The sequence below is a fragment of the Pygoscelis adeliae genome, unplaced genomic scaffold (assembly GCF_000699105.1).
Source record: "Pygoscelis adeliae isolate BGI_AS28 unplaced genomic scaffold, ASM69910v1 Scaffold222, whole genome shotgun sequence".
NCBI lineage: Eukaryota > Metazoa > Chordata > Aves > Sphenisciformes > Spheniscidae > Pygoscelis > Pygoscelis adeliae.
This window is the reverse complement of record NW_008824309.1, coordinates 5,913,745-5,941,182: the sequence shown is the minus strand read 5'-3', so window position 1 is coordinate 5,941,182 and position 27,438 is coordinate 5,913,745. Positions and strand designations below refer to the sequence as shown.

The 27,438-nt window shown below is 36.6% G+C and overlaps 1 protein-coding gene across 39 annotated transcripts in view; it reads left to right on the top strand.

Moving 5' to 3' along the window:
- The window catches only part of NEB (nebulin), a 133,325-nt gene that overhangs the window by 85,225 nt on the left and 20,662 nt on the right, over window positions 1-27,438 (top strand). For 30 of the 39 annotated variants that reach the window (XM_009318966.1, XM_009319003.1, XM_009319001.1 and 27 more), the window contains 32 exons: window positions 249-356; window positions 639-746; window positions 1,648-1,755; window positions 2,407-2,511; window positions 2,603-2,707; window positions 3,968-4,066; window positions 4,306-4,416; window positions 4,587-4,691; window positions 5,398-5,502; window positions 5,934-6,038; window positions 7,181-7,285; window positions 7,600-7,704; window positions 8,313-8,417; window positions 8,902-9,006; window positions 11,273-11,377; window positions 13,359-13,463; window positions 13,642-13,749; window positions 14,985-15,089; window positions 15,734-15,838; window positions 15,966-16,070; window positions 16,661-16,765; window positions 16,876-16,986; window positions 17,474-17,584; window positions 18,058-18,159; window positions 18,285-18,383; window positions 19,026-19,124; window positions 22,248-22,358; window positions 22,507-22,611; window positions 23,403-23,507; window positions 24,833-24,937; window positions 25,795-25,905; window positions 26,365-26,475. In XM_009318966.1, the coding sequence (XP_009317241.1) occupies window positions 249-356; window positions 639-746; window positions 1,648-1,755; window positions 2,407-2,511; window positions 2,603-2,707; window positions 3,968-4,066; window positions 4,306-4,416; window positions 4,587-4,691; window positions 5,398-5,502; window positions 5,934-6,038; window positions 7,181-7,285; window positions 7,600-7,704; window positions 8,313-8,417; window positions 8,902-9,006; window positions 11,273-11,377; window positions 13,359-13,463; window positions 13,642-13,749; window positions 14,985-15,089; window positions 15,734-15,838; window positions 15,966-16,070; window positions 16,661-16,765; window positions 16,876-16,986; window positions 17,474-17,584; window positions 18,058-18,159; window positions 18,285-18,383; window positions 19,026-19,124; window positions 22,248-22,358; window positions 22,507-22,611; window positions 23,403-23,507; window positions 24,833-24,937; window positions 25,795-25,905; window positions 26,365-26,475 (3,387 nt within the window). Of the gene's footprint in view, window positions 1-248; window positions 357-638; window positions 747-1,647; window positions 1,756-2,406; window positions 2,512-2,602; window positions 2,708-3,967; window positions 4,067-4,305; window positions 4,417-4,586; window positions 4,692-5,397; window positions 5,503-5,933; window positions 6,039-7,180; window positions 7,286-7,599; window positions 7,705-8,312; window positions 8,418-8,901; window positions 9,007-10,515; window positions 10,621-11,272; window positions 11,378-13,358; window positions 13,464-13,641; window positions 13,750-14,984; window positions 15,090-15,733; window positions 15,839-15,965; window positions 16,071-16,660; window positions 16,766-16,875; window positions 16,987-17,473; window positions 17,585-18,057; window positions 18,160-18,284; window positions 18,384-19,025; window positions 19,125-22,247; window positions 22,359-22,506; window positions 22,612-23,402; window positions 23,508-24,832; window positions 24,938-25,794; window positions 25,906-26,364; window positions 26,476-27,438 lie in introns of all 39 variants that reach the window. The other 9 variants (XM_009319002.1, XM_009318975.1, XM_009319004.1 and 6 more) reach the window with 6 other exon arrangements.

The following is a 27,438-nucleotide window of genomic DNA, read 5'->3' as shown; positions in this document are numbered from 1 at the left end:
TGTGACTTTTAATTTTTTTTAAAAAAAATTCATTTTAATCATTTAATCATTGCTGGTTATCTACAACTCATTGCCTATGCCTTTATTAAGATAGGAGAACACAATCACTAAAATCATTAACTGCCTGAATCCAAAAAACTTTCATCCAGTTTTTTAGGAGAAATTCCTGTGTGTATGCAAACAATACATACTGTGAGAGAACATCACAATTATGACTCTCCTCTAATTACTCTTTTTTTTGTTCTCAGGCTGTCTATCGTGGTGAATATATGCACAATGTTAAAGGCAAAATTATTCCTACTGATAAAACAGTAGATTTGGAGCGGGCATATCATGCGAACAAAATACAGAGTGAGGTAAGTATAAAACTTTTGGGTCCACAGAGTTTCTGATATTCGAAAAGCAAATTCTTTAAAAGTTAATGTCTGTCTTTAGCTCTTCAGATAAAGAAGCTAGATTTTACTGCTCTAAAATGGAAGTGGGAAAATGTCCCCATTTAAGCTACAAGTATGCATTATAATGCAGGCATGGGGGAAATCTTTTGCCAACTGCGGTTAAGAGATTTCCTATGCAGCTAATGAATACTCAAATATTACACACAGTTATCACAAACTCTCTCTTTCTCTCTTCTCTTGCAGAATTTGTATCGCTGGGCTGGTGTGAATGCTCTACCTACTGGATACAGCCTTCCCACAGATACCCCGAGCTTTCAGCATGCTAAACACGTCCAATACATTGGCAGTGATGTAAGTAATGTACTAAGTCCTTCTACAACATGAGCTGCAAGGGAATATTTGATGCCCATCCTGTATGAACACACAACTGTTTGAGACAGTTATTTCTCAGATATGAGATTGCTTGTCAGAGAGCAACAAGAGTGGGGCAGTTCCATGTGGATGCCTGAGCCAGGAACTGAGAGTGACCACGACATAGGCAGTGACCTCATCATCCAGGGTGAAGTCCCAAGGTCCGTGAATGGGGTGGGCAGGGCAGGGTGCTGATAACAGGTTGCATCAACAGTCCTAGACAAGGTGAGGAACCAGGGCCAGGGTCCATCCAGGGGGATCCAGTCAGGAGCTGCGGGAAACAGAGCAGAGATTGGAGACAAGCTACCTTCAACATAGGTCCAGGGTAAATCCAGGAGACAGGGCTAGAGACAAGTTACCGATAACGTGGGACCAATGTCCATCCAGGAAATGAGGAAGGAGACACGGCTGAAGACAGATGCACTTTACAACATAGCTCAGGCAAGGCCTGACATCCCAGGTGTGGCTAGTCAGGGCAATTAAATCGTAGTGCACTCAAGCCCCAACACTGATAATGTTTGCCTTAACAGAATGTAAATGTTACCAAACCCCATAATTATCTGAAGCAATTACTATCAGAATATACATTTCCTCAGGTAGATGCAAATACTTTATTAGATGCAAGAGAAATCTAAAATGTTATTAATCTTGGGCCACATGATAAAGGTAAAAATAATGATGATGTGTAGTGTATTTTACTCTGATATAGCTACATCTCACTTGTTTATCTCTAAAAATCTGGCTCTTTATCCTGCATAAATTACTGTCAGAACTGCAGTGCAAGTAGAATCACAATCAAATTTAGTTTCTGTATGTTTTTGTTCCTTTTTCCACTTTATAGCTGAAATATAAAGAAGCCTATGAACACATGAAAGCTAAAGGCTATACTCTGGGACCTAAAGATGTTGGGTTTGAAAATGTGAAGAAAGTGAATCAAGTCATTAATGAGGTACAGTAAATATATGTATTTGCTTTCAACTATATTTGTAGTGCCCAAACTATGAATGATGAGAGTACATTGACTGGGAGGGTTGCAGGATCCCTGTTCTTTGAGACTTTTAAGGGCAGTTTAGACAAATATCCATGAAGAATGGCAAGGGATCATTGATCCAGGCTTGGAGTTGAGCTGTGTGGCTTTTTAAGGTTCTTGATAACTCTAACGTTCTGTAATCCTGTAGAACTGTTACCATAATATAAAATCAGTTGCAGCCTCATTTTATTAACTGATCTGCTGCTACTTGATTAAAATTGCATAGAAATTATTGTATCTGTATGACATTGGGTCTCGATAGTTTTAGGTTTGATATATATGTACTCACTGGTTTGATCATTGGCTTTAATAGGGTGAAAATTAAACATACATATTTACATGTTTGTAGGATTATAGTCTCAGCTTCTCCATGTAGTAGAGATGCTACTATTAAAAACAATTGTGGAAAATCTTTGCCTGGTTAGAAAATAGTCTGTTTGCTCCCTTTTCTCTGGTAGTTATACAATACCTAGCAAAAACCCTGCCCTTAAAAGAAAAGTACTTACACTCTGCCAAACTGCTTGCCATTTTAAGTTTTTAACCTGTAGAATGCTGTCTCCTTTGATACAGAGGTTGTATCGGGCAACATACCACAAGTACAAGGACAAGATTCATACCACTCCAGACACACCAGAAATCCGTCAAGTCAGAGCAACACAGGAAGCTGTCAGTGATGTATGTGTCTTTCTAATATAAAAACCAGAAGAGATTTAGAATATTCAGCATGGCCAGACATGTGAAATGCTATTTTTTCTTTGTCTTTCAGCTGATCTACAAGTCAGATTTCTTTAAGATGCAGGGACACTTGATTTCCTTGCCATACACTCCTCAGGTGTTGCACTGCCGCTATGTTGGGGATATCACAAGTGATGTAAGCAACTTCTATTAAGACACCTGGTATTTGAATACAACAGGCCTAATTGGGTGAGGAATTGGTTAGATGGTCACATTCAGAGGGTGGTGGTCAATGGCTCAATGTCCAGATGGAGATCGGTGATGAGCGGTGTCCCGCAGGGGTCCGTATTGGGACTGGTACTGTTTAATATCTTCATCAATGACATAGACAGTGGGATCGAGTGCACCCTCAGCAAGTTTGCAGATGAAACCAAGCTGAGTGGTGTGGTCGACACGCCAGAGGGACGGGATGCCACCCAGAGGGACCTGGACAAGCTGGAGAAGTGGGCCCGTGTGAACCTCATGAGGTTTGACAAGGCCAAGTGCAAGGTCGTGCACCTGGGTCGGGGCAACCCCCACTATCAATCCAGGCTGGGGGATGAAGGGATGGAGAGCAGCCCTGCCCAGAAGGACTTGGGGGTACCGGTGGGTGAAAAGCTGGACATGAGCCAGCAACATGCGCTCGCAGCCCAGAAGGCCAATTGTATCCTGGGCTGCATCACCAGCAGCGTGGCCAGCAGGTCGAGGGAGGGGATTCTGCCCCCCTACTCTGCTCTGGTGAGACCCCAGCTGGAGAACTGCGTCCAGCTCTGGAGCCCTCAGCATGAGAAAGACACAGACCTGTTGGAGCGGGTCCAGAGGAGGCCACGAAAATGATCAGGGGGATGGAACACCTCTGCTGTGAAGAAAGGCTGAGAGAGTTGGGGTTGTTCAGCCTGGAGAAGAGAAGGCTTCGGGGAGACCTTCTTGCAGCCTATCAGTACCTCAAGGGGGCTTCTAAAAAAGATGGTGGCAGACTTTTGAGCAGGGCCTGTTGTGACAGGCCAAGGGGGAATGGCTTGAAACTAAAGGGGGGGAGATTTAGACCAGATATAAGGAAGAAATTGTTTATGCTGAGGGTGGTGAAACACTGGAACAGGTTGCCCAGAGAGGTGGTGGATGCCCCAATCCCTGGAAACATTCCAGGTCAGGCTGGACGGGGCTCTGAGCAACCTGCTCTAGTTGAAGATGTCCCTGCCCACGGCAGGGGGGTTGGACTAGTTGACCTTTAAAGGTCCCTTCCAACCCAAACTATTCTATGATTCAATACTGCTTTTATACTGAAAGTGGAATTTGGCTTCTATCATTTGCATTGTATTCTGTAATAGATAAATGATTTGTCACTTGTTTAGGGACTGATTAATGAAATGATCCCAAAAGTTAACTTTTGATTTTTCTTTTTCTAATTGCCTCATAGAATAAATACAAACAGGACCTGAAGTGGTTGAAGGGCTTGGGTTGCTTCCTGTATGATACTCCTGATATGGTCCGTGCTCGTCAGCTGCGTAAGCTTTGGGTAAGATTTTTCTTCTGAGAACCATGTAGAAGCATGTATAACAATGATTGATTTATTTACACGCATGCTATGTACTTCCAGGAAGTTAAGTACATGAAAATGAGTAAAGACTTATGACAGAATTTCTTGCCATGCAGCTAGTTAGTTGTTTCAAAGCACTGTTAGGTTACACTGTAAAATTTTCTTTACTACCAAGACTAATAAAAGCTTCCTAAGTAATACTGCTTTTCTTTTTCCAGTCAAATTATATATACACTGGTACCGCAAAGAAGATGTGGGCTAAATACAATGTGGTATTGGATACTCCTGGATACAGAACAGTTCAGGAACTGAAAACCCATTTGAGTGAAGTAAGTTCTATATTATTTTTGCACATCTTTGTTAGTTATAATTAAGCTCAGACCCTCTCACTGTGTTTTCTGAAATACATGAGATGTTATAATTGCAAAGCCGTGATTGTTCAGCTGCTAAATGAACATATCTAATGGAAGAAATAATTCATTTACCTCTCTTTTTCCAGCTGGTTTACAGAGCTGCAGGCAAGGAACTGAAGACAAAATACACTTCCATCCTTGATACACCTGACTTCTTAAGAGCCAAGCAAGGACAAAAAATACAGAGCCAGGTGAAAAAATTGTACTGATAAAAGAACAATGAGGGGATCCCTCTTAATATACTCTTAAAGTACAGCAAAATCTTTCCAGGCCATTTCAAAGTAATGTAGAATTCCTAGGGAGGACGTTTAAAATGACTGTTGCTCATTTTTAAATGGCTATGAATTATCATGTTGACCATGTCTCTGTAATGGACATGCTCAGCTTTGTCCATCTGAAGTAGAGCATTGAACCCTGGTACAGTTCTGTTCAAATTCTCTGACATCTGACTTCATCAGAGGAATAAATATTTTTATCCATCTACCTTTATTCATCTTCATTTCTTTATTCATATAGTAGTTCATTATCTAAGTTATTAGCTACAAATTTTGTGGAATTTTAAATTTGCAGAACAAAATGAAGATGCTCACCAGAGAAAACCAGACCTTATGGATGCTTTTATCTAAAGCTAGGTCTGAATGTAGGGCAGAGAGGTCACTAACATCACATGCATTTGACTTCTTGGTTTGTGAGCATGTTCCTGGCAGTTACAGAATATCAAGAGTACTGATAGAGAAAGATGAACTAAGATAGTATGGAAGAGGAAAGGGCACATTATTTTTTCCTGGGGTAAATTGTGTGGTTATTGTACATTGTGAATTTACAGACATTTTTCAGAGAGGTGAAGTAAAACTTAATTGAAATGTATATTTTTTGATTCTTTTCTTCTTTCTGCAGTACTTGTACGTGGAACTTGCCACAAAAGAGAGACCCCATCATCATGCTGGTGGTCAGACTCCAGCCTTTACACATGCTAGGCATGTAAAGGACATGGTCAGTGAGGTAAGATATTTGGGTTTTTTTGTTTGGTACCACTATGCTGAACTGTTTAGAAGTTTTATTTCTAGTTTTAGTGATAGTTTCAAGGCTCAAATCTGTTTACCCTTCATTTAGTTTTCTGTGTCTTATGCTTAAGTTCCATGTTTCCTTCGTAAGTTGTGCTAAAAGAGAACACTTTTTTAATGTTTTAGTATTTTATAAGATACCTGTTTCTAAGTGCTTGTTTGCAGAATCTGAGGTACACTGGCTGCAAGACCAGGAAGACCTAGAGAGAGCTGAACAGCTGAGCTTGTTTTCCAAAGTTTTGACAGAAGCGCTTTGCAAGAATCATGTTATGCACTCGGTGTAGCACCCCTGGGCATTAACATAATACCAGATTAGCAAATGCTTCTAAGATTAAAGATATAACTTTTCCCTTTTGCTGTCTCTCTTAGAAAAAGTATAAAACCCAGTATGAGAAGATGAAGGACAAATACACTCCTGTCCCTGATACACCAGTCTTGATCAGAGCCAAGAGAGCATACCTGAATGCCAGTGATGTATGTAGTCCATGAACACTTTCACTGCTGCTTTTTCTTTGTTTCTTTATGAAAAGAACAGAAAAAGGATCAATGGGGAATGAGCATGCAAAGCATAGAATATCTCAGTGTGGGTCATAAACTACGTCACCCCATTTGCATGTACATTTCCATTTGATATTACAGAGATTATTAAGTTTTTACTTGATGTCACTGTAATGCTTTTTTTCATTTATTTTATTTCATTTTCACTTTCCATTGCACCGAAGTGTGGTCTTACAACAAAGGAAAAACAGATTTAAAGGAATTTGCTTACACATGAAATCTCCAAATAGTGCAGATTGGAGTGAAATGATTGATGCTGGAGCCAGGGTAGAATACCTTTCATCAGATATTTTCATCTCAGTTTTGTGTTAGAAGTAAACTTGCATGTCACTGAGAATGTGCTCATTTTTTAATTTAGAAGTAGATTAGAGAGAAAAATTATCTGAGCTGCTGCACATAAGGTTATTAAGTTGAAATTGATTTTTCCTTCAAGCGTGGAATAGTGATTTGTGATTTAAGGCAATGGCTAAGAGTACTCTACTCATTCGTGAGATCTTTGCTATATATTTCAGATTGTTGTATCCTGAAAGGATATGTGCTGGGCTGGTATTGTGTTCTGATGATCAGTCTTACTGCTCTCAAGAATGGTTTTTAAATACTGCAAAGGAGCATCCCAGTTCTTTTGCATATCTGAATTTCTCCTCTGAGAAAGTCTTCCTCCAAAGACTGGATTGATCTTCCTGCTTTCTTCTAGATCAGGGCATAGAAGAAGGGATAAGTAGAGGGTTTTTATGCCAAAAGTGGCACTTTCACTGTTCTAGAGAGTAGTCCTGTGATACATGGATGTTTTTTCGTCAGTCTTCAGTCTAAAAGTGAATAGGATGAAATGCTGCTTTAGATGTACCAACTCCTTTTCTCTCTAATTTTCACCATAAATCACAGTCAAATTGCAATTGACTGTAGGCAATTGCAGCTTCTTAAAATTCCCCACGGCTTAAATTAGGAAGTTGACAGCAACATATGCCTGGATGTCATTCCTAAGAGGTAGGAAATTTAACTAAAACAATTCCTGACAGATAAATATAATATATTCTTTTATATGTTTTTTTTCTTACCAGTTGCGCTACAAAGAAACCTTTGAGAATACTAAGGGCAAGTACCACACAGTGAAAGATGCTTTGAATATTGTCTATCATCGAAAGGTTACCGATGATATTAGCAGTGTACGTATACAACATTTTCATTCCTAATTAGTGTTTGTCATTTAATAACCTAGAATATGCCATTTATGCTATCGTTCTATTTAAGTGTGTCAAATAATTAGAAAAATATGATCAGCACTATCAATATTAACTTCTTTCCTTCTCTGGAATATTTTACACCCGATTGCCTTTGATGTGACAAAGGTGAATGCAAGTTAATCTCATTTCCACTGTTTTAGTTTTGATGTGTCAGAAAAAGGAATGTCTTGAAACTGCATAGTCTAGCATGTTCTGTTCTCAAATTGTTTTACTTCATTCTTCAATTTTCTTTGTAGGTGAAATATAAGGAAAATTATATGAGCCAGTTAGGAATCTGGAGATCGATCCCAGACCGTCCAGAGCATTACCATCATCGCGCAGTCACGGATGCTATTAGTGATGTGAGTTCAAATAGTTCCTGGGTGTGGGAGGTTGAAAGTTTTAAGTAGGTTTCCAAAATGAAAACCAAGTCTTATTGTGAGAAAGGGAAGGCAGCTGAAATTTTTAAAGTGATTTACACTTTCACCTGGCAGATCTGTGAAATGACAGAGCAAATCAGATGGCTAAAATTGCAGCCCATCTCCTTTTGAAATTAACAGAACAGTCTTAATTATTTTCAGTTGCATTTGCTTAGATTTGTTTGTTAACCCTATAACATTGTACATATCTGTACATATACAGATTATATGTACATATAATACATTATTATATATGTATTATAAAGTTAACCCCTTTAATTGTACATATCTGTACATATACAATAACCCCATAATTGTACAAGAATAAATGTTTTTTAATTCGCACAGGAACTCGAATAGCTAATGATAGATTAGGTATGTGAATAATCTGAGTCCATTAGAAAAGTATGAGTAACTGTAACTTATTTTATAATGGAATAATAATGGAAGTAGCTCTGTTTGCTACACCTTGTGTTGAGGTGCCGTTTCAGCACTGATCAGCTACCACTCGATGCCGCTTAAAACTGAATCCTTTTACTTCTTTTCTAAAGGTTAAATACAAGGAAGACTTATCATGGCTTAGAGGCACTGGCTGTTATGCATGGGATACTCCAAGTTTTGCTCTGGCAGAAAAGAATAAGGTGCTCTACAGTGGGGTAAGTAAAACAGTCTGAATTGTTGCTAAATGTTTTTTGACGTTTGCTTATATCGTAGATATATTTTTCACAGGAGAATCCAATTCTGACCTAGATGTTGATATGAATAACTCATGGTAGAACTTAATATATAGCATCTAAAATTTCAGTTCTTACTGTAAAACAGAGGCAAAATGATCTTTTACTTATCCCCTCTGTTCCTTGCAAAGCTATGAGCTCTGTAGAAATTTTTCTAGTGATTCTAAGTCTAACTTTAAAATTATGAAGATTTGAAATTTCCATTGCTTTCTTGATGTGATAGTTCCATCCTGCAAACTACTATATTTACAGCTATTTTTTGTTTGTAGATATGTTAAACACACATATGCAATAATTCTACCATGGTTTTGCTGCAGATTGTTTCTAAAATCATACGTTTTCATTGCCTTACCCTTCTTTGGATTAACATTGGAATATTTTTTTCTGTTTGTTTTTTTTTCTCCAGTGTAAGTACAAGGAGATATTTGAGAAGACTAAGTCTCATTTTAACTATGTAGCTGACTCTCCAATTAACAAGCATTTTAAACATGCAACTCAGCTGGTGGATGGGGTAAGTATTAAAGATTTCTGTAGAGTCTCATACTGAAGTAGTAAGTGTGTGTATGTTAATACAGAGTTGAAGGTTGATCTTCCTTATGAAATTCTAAATAAAATATATTCAGGCTTAAAGATGTCTTAAGGTCAGACTAAAATAATGAAAGACAAGGTTGTTCTTATTGTCTGTCTGAGTATTAGGACAGGAAAGGTTTACAGTACCTAAAAAGTGAAATCCTGACCCCTGTTCCATTACTTTGTCATTACAAAGAAACTTCTCCTTTGCTGACTGGTAAATAAATGCTAACTTAAATAATGCTGCTTACTTAGTAACACTGATGGTTGATTGTCATGTAAAAAAGGTATAGAGAGAATCACAATTGCTTTCCTGAAACATGGAAAAAAAGCCAACTGCATCAGTGTTAAGAAGATAGTATTATGTCTGAAGTTACCATAGCTCTGTTTCATTTCAGATATTTTGCCTTGAATTCTCCCACTCTACTACTTAGTTTTTCTTACTTTTCTCCTGTAATGCCAAAGAAACAATAAACACAACATAGTAGCAAAGGGGGTTAATGAATGCCCCTGGGTTTAAGATTAAAATCACCAATGGAATTTCTAGGAGTAGTGCTGTACACCCATGGGACAAAGCCCATTGAAAAGCACTGTGTTCTAGGTGAATTCTCATCAGCTTAGAGTTGGCATACCACACCAGACTCTGATTTTTTTTAAAGCAGCATATATTTAGACTCTCACATCTTGGTATTTTATTCTTTTTCACCAGACATTATGTTGAATTGTTTACCTGTCAGTAAATGTATTACGGTATTACCTGTTCTAGGTAAGAAAAACTGTTTCACAACAGATACCATTCCAGTACCATTGCTATCATTTTATACTCAATTTGATAAGCAGGGAACCAGAATTTGTTATGGAAGATTGTTAGTATTCAGTCTTCTTATTGTTCAGTAGAGCAAATAAGGAAAAATTTAATATGAGAAACATAAATGAGTAAAATTTTAGCAACGGGGGCTCCGTAAATTGAAATGAACTTGCCTAAATGTCTTCTGTTATGTAAGTGATGTTTTTTGTGATGAGGGATTATAGTTTTTGCTTACAAAATGTCTGATGATAATATAACATTGTATTTACCCTTGCATCTCATTGTGTTCTCTTTGTACTCAAATCAAGAATCTAGTTCCATACAGAGTTGGTTCTGCAGTTATTTTTCATGAAGAAAGTAAGTCATAAAATGGCTTGTTGAAGAACGGCAGGGATAGAATATAGGCACCCTTAAATTGTAGATTAGGCCTTCCAGTGGAAATTTAGAAATGCATATACTGTTTGGAAATATTTTCTCTCTGTGTTTTTTTTTTTAATTAATATATTTTTCTCTTTTGGATATGAACTTCAATCCCAGCCTTTAAATAGCCCATGTAAAGAGGTTTCAATGGTTACAAGTATGATCTCTTTGTGTCTTCACTCTCTTTTAATTTGTTACACTGTATTATGCTATTCTGAGCAGAAATTATATAAAGCTGCCTATGAGAAGCTCAAAGATAGGTACAGCGTTATTGTGGATGATCCTAGGAACCTCCTGGCCAAGTGGGGGACCACACTGAGCAGTCAGGTACTGTAGGAGCACTAGCCGGTGCTGCCAGAAAGTGCCTGGTTCACTCTCAGCTGCTCTGTCTGTGTGAAATGTCTATAGCTAGCAGTATCACAGGTTTCACCTGTGATGTTGTGATGTTTTAGTTCAGTTGATCAGACAGTCTTTGTTTTGCCACCCAAAAAGAATTATTACTTTTTGAGTGAGCTAATCTTTACTGTATGTACTTTCATATATTGTGCATCAATTGACATCAGAAATCTAATGCCTCTTGAAGTCATTGGAGAGGTTTTAAAAAAAATGCATGTTGTATCATGCATTTACTTTTTATTACCTCTCTTTTAATGACCTTTACAAACATTATCATCTTACTCATTACTCAAGCAACAGTGACGTATTTGGCGTTTGAGTGCCCTCACCTTAATCTATACTTTACTTTTATCTCCCAAAAAATATTTTCACAATTTCCTTAGTGGGATAGTATGCAAATCTTTTAATATATACTCTTGACATTCTTAATTATATAGATGTAAGTTGTATGCACATCTGAATGAATACATATAGTACCTGGCCTAAATCTCTCCACTCTCAAAGTGTCTGGGATCTAGAGCTGTGTTGTTGTTTATGGTGTTCACAAGGCTCTTTTGTGCTTCGTTGCCATTTGCATGAACAGAAAAAATATAAATCCTTTGCCAAGATGCTCCTGCAACATGGATGTAATGAAATTCTGAGGCCAGATATGCTGACAGCACTCTACAACACATACTTATGGAGCCAGGTAATATGAAGAACTGCTGCTGTAGGAGACATTATATATACAAATATATATATACAAATTAGCTGCTTGGACTTCTAATATATAATGCTTGGGAGTTCTCTAAATTTCTATGGATATCAGACTCCAGAGTTCTGTTGATGTGTTTAACGCTGGCTATGATAAAATATTTTTGAAAACAGACTATCTGAAACAATATTTACTGTAACTTGGACTTCACTCAGCTCAGGCTGATCTTGCCTCCATTTTCTCCTTTCATTATAAATAATGGTTATATATACTTCTATATAATACTTCACATACTTACATAAAGAGCAATTTTCCATACGTTTAAGATATTGTATGTTAGCTGTTCCTGATATTTTCCTAACCAAATTCTCACTCTGCCACCATTTCTTGGACTGACCTCACAACACAAGTCCCTTAATTCAGTATGCACATGATGAAGTAATTTGGCGAGTAGATTACAACATTTTTCTACCACTCTGCCTGAAATGGTGTCAGATTGTGCCTAGATACAGAACAGAGTCATGTCTCACTTCTAAGTGCTCTTAGAAATGGTATAGGTGCACACGTCTGTAGTAAATCATGTTTTCATCAATTTCTTTCTCTACCTACTGCTTTTAAGCAAGGCTAGCAAAGCAGTCCTCATGCAGTCACATAATACAGTTTATTAAAAAAAAATACTCTCTCCTTTTGCCAGTTCTAATAAGAATCAGAAGGTAGAAAGTGAGTATAATTCATCTATTTGTTCATACAGACCAAAGAGCCTAACATATTTATATTTCTGATTATATAAAAGAAAGCCTGTAATGACTCTGATATTATAGTGAAGAATCTATTTTCCATATTATACCTTAATTTGATCTGGATTCTAGCATATATATTTTGGTTGTACCAGTTGGATGGAAATGTGGCTTATTAAATAACTGGTACATATTTATTTCTGCTCTGAAATCACAGCTGCTAGCAGTAACCTTACTCTTTTCAATGGTAGAAATGATTCCTGACTGGGCCAGGTGAAACAGGCGTATAGCATTTAAATTATAAACTGGAAATGCAACAGTAGAAAACAATTACATGAGAGGAAGGAGGTGTTCTTTGTTACTATTAGCACAGTTAACAAAATTCTTCAGTAATAAGGTACTGAAGGGTGTTTACTAGACATTTTTGTTCAATTTATCTATGGATTTCTATTAATTCCTTGCAGGTAAGTTTGAGTATGTTTTGAAGAAAAAAAAAAATAGCACTCTGCCTGACCTGCATGTTCATCTGAGTTGACTTCATGTTATGATTTGCTGTTTGTATATAATTTTTTATGTTTTGTCTGTCATAGTCCTGTTTCAAAAGCATGGTTTTATTTTCTGATGCAAGATAGAGCATGAAAGTTCTTTTTTAAAAATGTGTTCTAACCTCTTCCACCTGCCCTCAGGCTGTCTACAATGACTTATCATTCTTGGTGTACAGTCTGTTCTCACTGAATTCTGTGAAAACAGGTTTAGAGTCCTGAGTAGGGATCTTTAAGATCTTTAAGAAAGAAATTATCAAGATACAAATTCTGCTATCAAAGCCTTTAAAATAGCCTGGCATTATGATATATTCAGTGGATGTTTTTATCTTCTACTGTGTAAGATGTTTTACGTTTCTCTTCATTTGATGAATATTTAAAAATGAGATATTGTCCAGTTATGAATTTTAAAAGTCACTGATCTGCTGAGATTGCTTTTTTAGCTCAATCTTGGAGATTTAGGATAGAAGTGAAGCTTTTACACTCAGTGAAATAGATGTGAAATTAATCACACAAATAGATAGCCAGCCTCTTAGGCAAATAAGGGGTTTGCAAAGTTTAGCTCACTGTGCATGTTCAGCTTTCATTGGCTTTGGTGGAAGGATTTTGCAGTTTTATGCGTGAATATAAACATATCTCCTGAAGATGTTTTGTCTTGGTTTGTCTGGTTAACATATGCTCTTTCCCAATCACCAGGTTCAATACAAAAAGGACTATGAAAAGAAGAAAGACAAGTATACTATGGTTGTGGATACTCCAGAACATTTAAGGACTACGAAAGTCAACAAACAGATTAGTGATGTAAGTGTGGTCAGTCCCTTTCAAGCATACCTCCTTCTCTGAATTCTGACCTTTGAAGTGCGATAATTAAGAATATGGCATTTTCAGTTGTCCATTATACAATGTTTCTCATCTTGATTTTTTTCAATTGACACCAATAATGTCAAGAAATAATATAATCTGTAATTTTTATCTTCAGATTATTTACAAGTTGGAATATAACAAAGCGAAGCCTAAAGGCTATACTACAATCCATGATACACCTATGTTATTGCATGTGCGCAAGGTCAAGGACAGAATAAGTGATGTAAGTAAATTATCTTTGTCTGTGGTATCAAAAAGACACAGAATCAACTTTTTACTTTGATATGCAATACTTTAAACTCATATGTAACACTGTCATTAAAAAATAGCTTCTTGTTAGAGTGCATTGGTTTTATTTGTATGTAAAACTCCGTATGTACTTAATGGTTTTTCAAAAAACACAATAGAGTATGAAAGTGTTCAGGAAGTTTTTTCATGTAATGTTCTTCTGTAGCTCTTGGAACATTTTTGCTGGGGTAGAGCAGCCCTCACTAGTAATAAAAGCCATGAGCTGGAACTCGTATCTAATTAAAGCATGGATTTAGGGAGTTTGTTTCTGGGTTTTCTTCCTCTGTTGGCTAGTGGCTTTTGTGGAGCCTTGAATAAGGTATTTAATACATTACTGTATTTATTTATTTCTTCTATGGATATTGTGAATATGTAAGGTAAATATTCTGATCTAAAATAAATACGTTTTGATTATGGGGCAATGGAAGGCTAAAAAGAAGAGAGAGAAAGGAATGTGAAATGGCTAGAATAATGTCATAGGATTTGGGAGTCCTGGTCCTAATTCCTCCTCCTACCCTAGGCTTTCTCTCTGAGCTTTGTTGTTCCTTAGATAGCCATAAATAAAATGAGGATACTAGCACTTCTGTAACTCAATATAGTTCTGTGAGAAGAAGTAGCATGAAAGTCATTCAGATGCTACATGGATTATCTATATAATGACTAAATCTATGAGAAAAAAATACCCATATTATCCAGATACTAATGTGGATCATTAAGAGACAAAGGTGTTCAAAAGCAATCTGTGAATTGAAGTACTTTTTTTCTGTTCCAAACTGAGTGCTGAATTTGAGATTGTATAAAGGAATATTCAGAAAGCATTGAATGTGCCTATCAGAACATAAGTTTCTTTAAAGCCTTTCTATTAGGTGCAAAAAACTAGAAAGAGGCAGAATTACTGTTCCTGTGTAGATTTTGTTAAGTTGTAGTCTGTGCTTCACAGTGAGTTATACCTGCTACATTTTCTATTTAAAGAGAACTGCTGCTGAAGAGGACCCTTCTTTCAGGCAGACGGTTGATACCAAGTTGTATTGATATAATTTCTTTTTCTTCTGCTAAGATTTTATCTTGACAGGAGCAATCTTTAATATTATGGTTTTTCATGTTTTTATGCTTTTCTTGTTGACAATGATATTATCTTTGTAAACATTTTTTATGTTTGTCTTTCTTTAGCTGAAATACAAAGAAGTGTATGAGAGGAATAAATCTCACTGCAACGTCATAGCAGATTCAGTTCATATTAAGACTCCAAGGCATGCTTACAAGCTAAACAGCAATGTGAGTTCAGTTTTATTAATATTTTAATTTTATTATGGATAGTGTTTGGGACTGGCAATGGAGACCATGAGAAATTATGTTCAGTTCCAGTGAAATTTTTTGAGCTTGGACATTGCTTCTAATTCTTATGCTGCTTGAATAAAATATATTTTAATTTATTTCATACTAAAGTGCTCACTCTTGCAAGCTGTCCTTGAGGTCACTTGAGGTCCTTGCATGTCACACATCTACTGTTCTTCTAGTCCCCCTCTGTTTTCCTGACAGAGACGTAACTGTCCCAGAAATTCTCTGAGACAAAGTAAGCGCTCCGTGGGAAGCTCTCCTGTGTTTTCTATTATCGGTGGCCCAACATCCAGTTCAATAGGCAAGGAACTGAAAGCACTCACCTTCTTCAAAGTCATGACATCTTTTCAGTCATTCATATTCCTTTCTCCACCTAGCAGTGGAAAAACTAAGTAAATGGACTCCCACTGGATTGCACATGATTCAGAGGAAAGCCATAGTCTGATGTAGATGCACTTTCTTACCTCTTCTCTCTTTAATTGGTGCAGACCGAAAGAGAATTTGCATCTGTATGACTGTCACGTGTAAAGTACACAACTTCCAATTAACTTCTTTTATTCTTGTTGTTTCACTATAAACAGCTGGATTATAAGAAGAAATATGAAGCAGCCAAGGCCCGTTGGCACTGGATTGCTGATAGGCCTGACTTTGTTCAAGCAGCCAAGTCGTCTCTGCAACAGAGTGATGTAAGAAAATTAGAACAAACTGAATACTCCCTTTCCCCCCATCTCTCATGCTCAGAATAAAAAAAAAAAAAAAATTGTAGAAGATTTGAGACTCTCTTCTTTTACCTTTTATTTTTTCTTCCTGCAGTATGAATACAAACTGGACCGGGAATTCCTAAAGGGATGCAAACTCTCTGTCACAGATGATAAAAACACAGTATTGGCCTTAAATAATGCCATCTTGGCGAGTGATGTAAGTACTTGGAACACTCACTTTTTTGTTCTACTAGAACTTTACTTACTACATAAACTACTTTATTGGAAATATGATTGGGTTAAGAAGGAAGCTTTGAAAAGCTGTTCTCAGTCTCACTTCATTATTTGACTTGACTTGTTTATTTCATTAACAAATTGGCAAAATCTGAATAAATTTGGTCTTGTGAATGTCACTGGCCTAGTTCATGGATTAAGTAAACATTCAAAGTTAACAGTGCCTGAACACCCTAGACCTTTGGTATATCTCTGTGTTCCTGTTATTGACATGAAAATATTATCTGGAGAAAACAACAAAAAAAGCTGCAGGTGTAACTTGTGCATAACACAAAGTATCTTTAATAATTACTAACAATATATTAATATTCAATATTCCATATATTAATAAAATTCCAAGTGAGAGCCGTAGGAATATACAGACTGGAATGAATTTATCTTGGAAAACATCAAAATATGGGATTTTCTGCAAACCTTTTCACTAACAAGCAGGCACAACTATACTAATTTCTTTTTAAATTGCCACAAGACAAGATACACATTGCTTAAAACGATATCTTTTCTTCCTGCTAGATAAAATACAAAGAGAAGCACAACAAAGCTCGAGGAACATACCTTGTTGTTCCAGATACACCTCAGATCCTCCTGGCTAAGAATGTCAGCTCTCTTGTATCTGAGGTAAAACATCGGAGAGTTATTTGTTCATTTTCACTACGTCCTTTTAATATGGGGGGGAGGGACAGGGCTTGCATTGCTGTTTTTTACCTGTTTTTATTCTGTGCTTTCAGAACAAATACAAAGAACATAGCAAGAAGCAGCTTCCACGTGGGTCTTACACAACCCTGCCAGAGACACGAGACACTGCTCATGTGAAAGAGGTGACCAAGAATGTCAGTGAGGTACGTAACTAGTGTGATAACAATTTGTGGTGAGATTATTACCTGCTGCCTATAATTGATTAGATTGTTGCATGTTTTAGTATACATGCAACACATTTAGAGTCTCATCATAAAATGTCCAAGGAGTCAGGAAAGATTAATTACTACCAGAATGAGACTTTTAACAAAGAGCTAAACACATTTTATTGGGAATCTGTTGAAATACTCTGGAGAAAAGTGACAGGCTGGAGTGCTAACAGGTGTCCTTAATTCAGATTTTATTTTTCATAGAACACAGTTTAAACACAAATCATTATCTCCAAACAACAAGCTTTTGTAATCTGAAGTGCAAATTATGACAATCAAGCTGGGGACCATACATTTTGAGACTGAGAAGACTGCATTTTATCTGCCTTAGCAGTTTCAGTGAGCTTATTTCCAAGTTTCAGTAGCATTTACCTCTATGTAAAATTAAAAAATCACACATGGCCCTTTTTGCTCTTAACAGACAAACTATAAAAAGAAGTTTGTGAAGGAGAAAGGCAAGTCTAATTATTCTGTCATGCTGGAGCCTCCTGAAGTGAAACATGCCATGGAAGTTGCTAAAAAACAGAGTACAGTAAGTTTGTCTTGTCTTTCCATGAATTAAGTAGCTTGTGTAAGGAAATTCAATCAAAGTCAGCTGGCAAAAACAAAAGTTCACGTACTTCTGGATTTCCTCCCAGCCTCCATGTTCAGGTTTAATTCTGAAAGATAAAGGTGCGAATATTTACAAATGTAAAATTGCACTGAAATAAAAGGTTTCTTTGAAAAGCATATTTCTACTTAATCACATGGTAGGATTTAAAGTAATCTAGTGCAAATCACACCTAATAATTTTTTTCATTCCTTCAAATACAGGCAGAATTGCACATGCTTATTTCTTCATTTGTAGACAACTTGCAAAACCAGATTCCCAAATCCATTCCTTGTGAAATTATTTTAAAAAAAACCTATGCACTTTCCCAGCAACATTGTTGTGTCCTTATTAGATATATTGCTCATGAACAAACCTCAGTAATTTTCTTTCCTCTGTCTATCATCACGGATTAGATTGAATACAAGAAAGATGCCAAGTCAAAGCTCCACTACACACCTATAGCAGATCGACCAGATATTAAGAAAGCAACTCAGGCTGCCAAGTTAATTAGTGATGTAAGTGTTTTTTAAGTCTTCTGTATAATTCTTTAGCAGTAATTATACTATTAAAACCAGTGTCGGTAAAATAATTAAAAGGGAATGACATCACTACTAAACTATACTTTTTTTTTCTTTGTTAGATTGAATATAAAAAGCGTGGAGAAGCTGGCATTGGCGTAACCATGCTGGGACGTCCAGATATTGAATTGGCAAAGGAGGTGTCCAAGCTAACTAGCCAGGTAATAATAAAAAGTTGGTGAAACTGTGAAGCAGTGAGAGAAATGAGGCATCATATTAACTTATAGAGTAATACTAATATTATAACTGAAATCATTCTAGATTAGGGGATAGGGGAATATTTTAAAGGGAATGTGTTAAAGTAAAAATTAAATCCCAATGCAAGGTATTTCTTTGTTAAATAAACTTTTCTACTGACTTACTAAATGTCAGTAATGGAGGTATAGAATCTCCTTAAAATGGCGCCATGACAAGATCTTTTAAACACTAAGGCTGAAGTGTTAGCCATGGTCTCTTTTTTTTAGCTTTTCTGGGTATTGGCTTTAAAAGAAGCAACCTTTTACCTAACTCTTATTATTCATCCCTTATGAGATGAACATTCAGTTTTTTTCAGCCACTTTCTTTCTACTTTGTGCCTTTAAAAGAATCTTCTGTTTTGAAGTTAGTATGTTATATTAATAGAAGCTTGCTTACTTTTATACAATGGTCATGTTCTCTCATCAGTCTGAAGCACATGCTTGCTATTTTCTGTGACAATTTTTTCCACCAGGACCTCAGTTCAACTTGGTTCTTTCTCACCATTTCATGCTTTAATCCTGTAATTTTTTGCATTTCTGATCTTGCTTTCTTGCTACGCATTGTAGGCAGAATACCTCAAACGACATATGAGAGGGCATGGAGCTGCATCTTATGATACCCCATGGATGAGAACCTTTAAGAAAGCTAATATGCTAAGTAGTCATGTAAGATAATTTTAAGTGACACATCTGGGAATGCCATTTTTATGCATCTGTCTCTTGCTTGCATATTATCTTACAATTCCAAGCTGTTAAAGGGTTTATGGTGCACCAGTTGCACTGGATCTTTTTGTGTCAAAGGTGTTGAATGTAGCAAAACTTGTGAGACTGCTCAGTTAGATGTGACCACCTTTTTTTGCGTCTGGAAAGACAGTGCATGGGGATTCTGTGGGTTGGGAATTTGTCTGTTTCAGAAACGCCATGTGAAGCTTGAAACATTATTATGCCCTTCATAATGGTTTTGGAACTTCTAGTGGTCTTAACAGAAGTTTTCCAATGCACTCATGCAATGTGAAAACTCACCTTTTTCATCCCAAAAAACCTAAAAACAAACATATAAGCTTGAGCTGGCTTTCCTGAAACTGTGCAAAAAATGGAAACGTGTGTATGACAAACCCGAACAACGGTGCTGGTAATTTTCAGTGAACAGTCTTACCATATGCATAACATTCACACTAGAACTTCATTTTAACTATTCAAACTTCAAACTTCTATTTGAACTTCATTTAAACTATTCTGTTTATGTTGTGCTGGAATGGCATAATGGAAGCATAGTATATGACTGAAATCAGCCCCAGAGCCTCTGAGAAGTGCGATTTGAGGGCACATAGTTTCTTATATTTCTTGCCATCTCAAAATCTTTGGAAAATGTAGAAAAACTATGGCTGCGTAGCAGTTTTTGAAGTGACAGCAGACAGATCTGTGCCATTTCAGTTTTGCACATGTATTTCCAAATGAAAAAAAGGGGGATTATGATTTTTCCATGTCTAGCCATGACTGCTGCACGTAACTGTCGCATGTTTGAATGTCAGCCACTGTGTTTGTCAGGAAAAACAAGTCTTTTCAGTAGAACCAAGGATTCTTAAACTGAACAATTGAAATACAAGAAAAAGAAGAAGTTACGTTTATTGTTGTTCAGTGATGAGATCCTCCTTTTCCATGCTTTTGCTCCAACGCTAGCCAGTTCTCCTCTTAGTCTTACAAACATGCTTTGATGAGATTATTTTGGTCCTGAGAGAAAATTAACTATTGTAGAGGCAGTAATGGAGCAAAGAATAATTGGCATAATCTTTAATTTTTTTTTCTCTTAGACATTTCTTCTCATAAACTGCTTCTTTATAAAGCATTATGTCCGGTTTGTTTATCCAGTTGCCTTTCTTTAGTTGGATTTCATCTGCCTGTCTGGCATGCTTGCTTTTAATTTTGCATAGATCTTCCAGTAACATTTCTCCTGGGCTTAAAAAAAGTGAACACTTTGGCATGATGGTCTGATCTTGATCATATGCTGCATAGCTTGCAAAACTTAACAGATTCTAGTACACTTCTGCTTGATTTTAATTTTTGTGAGGTCAGAACCAACACTGATTCCTCTATGTCAAAAATGTTAATATTCTTTGTTTTCCTAGAGCAGCTATATAATTTGTGCATTTGCCTGTTTCACTGTGTGTTTTATCTGAATGTTGGCGTATTTTGCAAAGCAAAAGAGCAACAGTGGTATCCAGCATGAACCATATGGTGCTGTATGGATAAGAATATGACAACGAATTCAAAGTGTAAAATGTGATTGTGGAATGTGATTTAATTCTGCGTTCAATCCTCTTTCTTTTCTTACTAATATAAAATTATCTGTTTACATTTCTGTAATTGTCATAAAAAAACCTCTTGCAGGAGTCAGCTAGAGTTGAGTTCCTCAACTTAGTTATCAGTTCTTCAGTTTTTTATTTCTTTCATTTCAATTTTCACATAAATATTGCTTGGGACATCAGGTTTTTTTCTGAAGAACCATTAATCCTCATCAGCCACAGTCTTATGTTTTCTGCATGCTTTTTGTAAGTATTATCTTGGTTCAGAAAGACTGATGACGGTTGTTCAGTTCTTGTTCTTTACCCCAGGGATGGGGTTGCTAGCTTATCTAGTATAAAGTGTCTCCAAGGAAATGTGGATTGGTAAACAGAAAGAAATGTTGCCTCACTTGTTTCCAGACCAGGCAGAATACTACTACAGGGAAGGCATGACAAATCCTCAGAATTTTTCTACTGATGTTTACTCTAATGGTGATGAGCATACATACTAACTAAGGGATCCATTTAGAGAAGCCAGAACTTAATCTTTAATACTTTGAGTTTTTCTTGCACTTTTAGTAACTCTTCTGAAACAGTTTTATGCATCTCTGATAGCAAAAAAGGTAATAAAACCAAAATATTCCTAATGGAACCATCCCTTTTGTAGGTTTACAAGAAATAGTAAGGGATTAGCCTCTAGCTGCACCTGCAGCAGTGGGATGGGCCAAGTCATGATGAATGAAGGACTTGCCCTCATTTAAGTCATTAGCAAAACTCTCATTCCTTTCAACATTTCTGTGCCTTCAGCCTGGGTCTGCTGGAATATTATGGCTTACGTCGCTATGGTTTACCTTGCTGATGCTAATGTGGTTTGGAAGTGTTACTAAGCCTCTTGCGCAATCTAATTCCTGGTAATTAATTGTATCACTATTCTGTTTGTGATCATTAACATCCTTCTTCATCTCTGATTTATACAGAACACAATATGTGTATAACAGTATATGTAAAAGTATTTGATATATTGCCGTCTTCAGTGCTAGTGTGTCTTGAGGTAGTTTTTAAAGCTTATATTTCTCCAAGAGGTACGTAAAAAGTTCTTTTAAATACTCTTTATGCTTGTGTCAGTTTTCGTCTCTTTGTGAAATGGGGTATCTTTTGTCTATGCACAGTTCCCATCAAGTGAAAAATTCTTCATCTCTGAGGGTCAGAATTTAGCTGTATTTTGTCAACATACTTCTCTTGATTATGTCTGTTATTTTTACAATGAGGAGATGTAACCTGTGCACTGAAAGAAAAATTGCAAGTGGTATTTTGTAAATACAGATGTAGATTTTCTTTCCATGTCAGGTCATCCTTAAAATAGCCGTTATTCCAGTGGATGCCTTCAAGTTACTACATTTCCATTCTTCTGCTTACTATCAGCATTGAAGTAGGGTCTCTTTGCTTTCTGCAGCCAAACAAGTGAGTACTCAAGAACAGTTGTAATACCTGGTTGTTTTTTAATTAGGTGAAATACAAGGAGAATTTTTCCAAAGAGATGGGTAAAAAGCCAAAGTATGATTTAAAGGAGGCTAAAATCTACAAGACGATGAAAGATGCTCACAACATGGCTAGTGAGGTATGTTTACTTGTGCTTTTCCTCTAGGGAAATTAGAAGTTTCAAATTTCTTTAACAAAGACCTCCTTTATGTTATTAATACATTCAACATCACAGATTTTATTAGCAGTCTCCTTTTCTAATGTTGTTTGTCCTTTCTTACCTGCAGGTGAAATACAAGGCGGATTTAAAGAAACTTCATAAGCCTGTCACAGACATGTCTGAATCGCTGATCATGAACCATGTCCTGAGCACAAGCCAACTTGCCAGCGCTGTAAGCTCATTAACTAATCCCGGATCCATTTGATTTTTCCATTACTATGGATTCCACTCTGAATTGATCTCTGCTAACTGTTTCTGTAACAAGTACTCCCTCTGTTATTGTTGATGGGACATCACCTGGTAGTGATCTCTTCCTCTACTTTCTAATGATTATTTCCTAGCTAACTAGCAACTTTGCCACATTTGTCCTCTGGGAAGTGAAATCTTTATTAGCTGTAGAACTGCTAATATTTTAAATCCTCTAATAATTTTTAGTGAATTGATTCTTTATTACATTTTAACTGATTGCATCACACTAACAAATACTGTTTTCTTTTTTTTTTTGCTTTTTTCTTTACTGCTTACTATATTTAAAATTTTTATTTTTGTCTGTTTTTTTCATTTCATGTTTATGTTTAACGTCCCCCTGTTGTAGATGTACAGAATTATGCCTAACAACATACTTGATAATTTTACTGAGAAAAGACAAAAATCATTATTGCCTGGTGCAGCCTTTTCATGTATCCACTGTGTTTTCTTTTTTCTTTTTCTTTTTTCTTTTTTAATCCTGGTTTTGAAAAAATCTTTGTTGCAATCAAAATGGTCAAAAAAAGATAACTGTTCACCACATCTTTAGAAGTGATATCTGATACTGGGAGTTAAACTTCTTGGTTTTGTTTTGCTTTTTGTATTTCTAATTTCTCTTTGATGTTCCATTGAAGTGTTGCTTTGATTGGACCTAAGAAGTAAATTTGCTGAGGGATTTTTTTTTTATTGAGATGATTTTTGACACCTTCCCTTCAGTACCAGTACAAGAAGCAATATGAGAAGAGTAAGGGTCACTACCATGTGGTGCCAGATAATCTTGAGCAGGTTCATCTAAGGGAGGCATCAGAACTACAGAGCCACGTAAGTTGGTCATGTGTTTCTCATTAACCCCACTCACTGAGTACCAGTCTCCATCACTGAAGTCATCCTAGCAAATTCTCCAGTATAGAACAATCTCTCTGCCTATCTGCTTTATAAACTCTGCACACTGAGTAAACAAGTCAATGAGAAATATTTGCACATTTGCAAGTTTAGAACACATATAAAATATCTGTATGATTTCTTCATTCCAGAGTAGATCTCAGTTACTTATGTCTGTTGTATATGGATCTTTTTACACAGCATAGTACATTTATCAGGGTGATTTCATCTGTAGAAAAAAGGACCTGGTAATCACAGGATCTGGAAATTGAAAGAAGTAGGGTTGCTGCTGACAGTATATTTTCAACTGCTTTATCCATTCTAGCCTCAAGTGATACAAAGGAGACCTCTGCATTCTTTTTCTGCATCCAAAATTGCTTTAACCAAAACAATACCTAGTGCTGCTATTAAATGTGTCTGACATTTTTTCCCTCTGGAACACAGCAAATGGTGAATCATTCCAGAGAAATTCATACTCTGATTTGGCCTCTAATCCTCTCTATTCCAGGTTCTATTCCAGGTATTTATTGACTCTAAAGCAAGAGAGAAATTACTGCTAGAACACAAAGGGCCATAGTTATTGTTCTGCTGCATGGCATGGAAGAGCAAAAAGGTTACACAGCAAAGGACTATAAGGAAATGGTTGTTAATCAGTTTGTAGTTAAAGTTTAAGTCACTACTTGTTGCTCCAGTTTGAGATCAGGATTTGTCTCAGCCAAAGACATAGCACTACCTCATGCAGCAGTCTGAAAATTGATGCCCTAAAGGCTGGATGCTATAACTTGAAGCAAGAATATCTTCATCCTTGTGGACATTTTACTTCCTGGACACTCAATGCACAGAATTAGTTAGCAAGTCACTAAACTGCATCTTTTCAAGCCCTGCCACTAACACTCCAGCAATCCATTAACATGTAACTGGCTGAACTCAGCCAGGGTCATGAGCAGTCTGAGTGCCTTCAAGTTAGATTTTTACAGCTACCTGTCTTCCTTCTTGTGATCAGTAAATTCTTGAAATCTGACCTGACACTTCTTATTCTCTGCAACAGGAAATAAATCAGTAGTATTTTAGGCCACACACATTTTGCTGCAAGCCTGACCTTTGATTTTACATTTTATGGTCCATAATATGGATTTCAGGAAGGTAAACAGTATTAGACATTAATTTTTTTACCACAGATCTCTTGACTAAAGTAGGCACATACTAGTTGATGAATTGGTTCTTTGATTATTTAGGGGGGTAACTTTTTTTTCTTTTCTTCTCAGGTGAAATACAGAGAAAAGTATGAGAAGGAGAAAGGAAAACCTATGTTGGACTTTGAAACTCCAACATACCTTACTGCAAAGGAATCTCAGCTCATGCAGAGTGAGGTACAGTTAAAATCGATACTGGTAGACTAAAAAACTTGAACATTTATTTTTTATAGTTAAACTTTCACAGTGATTTAGACAGGCAATTATACTTGCATCTTGTGCATGCTGATAGACTGACACATTATAGCTATATCACATTTCTTTATATTGATTATGAAATACTACATTTAAAATTCATGAAGCTTTCCTGTGTCACGATGAAGTGTATATTATCTGTAATTTTTCATCAAGAAGCTATCAGTAAATGAAGCTTAAGCAAGTCTTTGAGTCTTTAGAAGAAATTTAACATGAAATACATTTCGCTTAAACTTTTGCAACACGAGTATAGTATGTGTGTCGGTATACACAGAAAGTACCCTGATTATTCTTTTCACCTCAGAACTGTATTTTTGAGAAACCCATTTATTTCCTGTTTGTCTCTACTGTCATAGTGTTCTTTGCTGGCCTGCCATTCTATTACCTCAAGCAGTTCTTTTCTGTTTGTTTGAAGTATAATCTTGATCTGTCACAGTTGAAGGCCTATACCTGCTGAAAAACAGTTGTATAAGGCCATTAGTCATTATGTTTGAGTGATTCCATTGAATGTTTTCTCTGCATATACAAATAAGTAGGAAAAGAAAAAAAAAAAAAAGGGCGGGTCAGGTCATATTTCCATTGAAAGTAATGAGCTGTTTCATGGGCTTTAGTAGAAACAGGATGTATTGCTTTAGGTGCCCACGGCATTGGCTGTAGCAGATTGTCATTGTGACATTAATACCAAAACACTGCTCCATCCTCCCCGTAGTTTTTCACGTAATTAAAAATAATGTAATAAATATTTGCTATTTTGCTTTTTTTCTTCTTACTCTCATTAGAAAGAATATAAGAAGGACTTTGAAGAGTCCATTAAGGGCAGAAACCTTACTGGCTTGGAGATTACACCATCCTTATTACATGTCAAATATGCAACCAAAATAGCAAGCGAGGTAGCAGTTATTCTGTGCTTATTTCCTCTGTCAAGTTAAATAATTCCACTAAGTATTTTCAGCAGCATTTCTTCTTCACCACTTTCTTTTTCCTAACCATTCACATTAAGCATGTTTACATATATTTTGTGTTGTGATCTAATTTGCTGTGGACATTTATTTCATTGCTAGTTAACTGTATTCATATTTACTGTGTCCCTTTCTGACATTCATCAGCCTAACTGTTCCATAGCAAGGTGTGTGTGTGTGTGCCTTTGCAATTTATCTTGAACAATATTTACTATACTCTATTCTGTTGCAGTAGTTCCTACATAACCCTATATGATATTCTTTGTTGTTTTAAAAAAAATCTTTTCTCTTTTGGAATTTTTTTTTTTTTTTAAATTTTTGCAAGAAATTTGTAGAGTGTAGAACTCTCTTTAGTCTGGCTTTGCAGTTTTCATTTTCTTTCTTCTGCAGAAAGAGTATAGGAAGGATCTGGAGGAAGGTGTCAAAGGTAAAGGACTAACAGCTTTAGAGGAGACTCCAGACATGTTAAGAGCGAAGAATGCAACTCAAATCCTGAACGAGGTGTGTCAAAAGCTATTTGGAAAATACCTGAGTGAATGTAACAGCCTCCAACTGATAAATGCTTATGGCTGTATAACACTAGAATTAACTTTGTCATTCCCCAGTGACATTGGGGAACATTAACTTTGTCATTCCCCATTCAAGCTCTTGAGTAGAAAGAAAAAAAGAATGTGTATGGGTGACTAAGGGTAAAACTGGGAGCCTGAACTTTTAAGTGAGTTCTTTTCTGGCTTTGCAGTTACTGTGAGGAAAATAGGTGGGAAACAGGTGCTGTGATCAACAGTCAGATCAGTTGAGAGACAGACTAAACCAGCATTGCGATGCAGCAAGGCTAAGCATAGGAACCAGAGGTGTCAGTTTTGTAAACGAGGCATCTTAGGTCGGGAGCAGTTACCAAGGATTAGGAACTAAGGACCAAGGTTGAGGAAACAAAAAGCAAAGTGAGAGATCAGAAAGGGACTATAATGAGGGAACCAGACTGGCATACTTCTGCTTTGGGAAGTGTGCTGTGCAGCAAAGAGCTCTCTTTGAATGCTTCATGCTTGATGGATGAGTCAGAAACACGTGCCCATGAACAGTTCCCCCTACCCAGGACTGGTGCCCAGTTGGCAACTGCAGGACTGATGGCTGAGGCAGCCTTCCCCGCTTTGATGGAGAGAGGTGGCCAGCAGACAGTCAGGATGCAAACCTAACAGCCACTTTATTTATGTGGTGGACTACTATAATAAATATTTCATAGCGATTGTTTTCATAGGATAAGGTTAGCTCATATTTTAAGAGCCTTAACATCATCGGGCTGAAAGCTGAAAAAAGTAACTTTTTAGTGTTACTTACGATTTTGCTTCTTAACAAAATAGTCTTAAGATAAGCATCCTTACTGACAAGAGCATTTTGTACTTAGTAGTGCAGAGTTTTTGAGTTATTCAAAGAGCCTATATTTTATTACCAGAATATTAGACATAT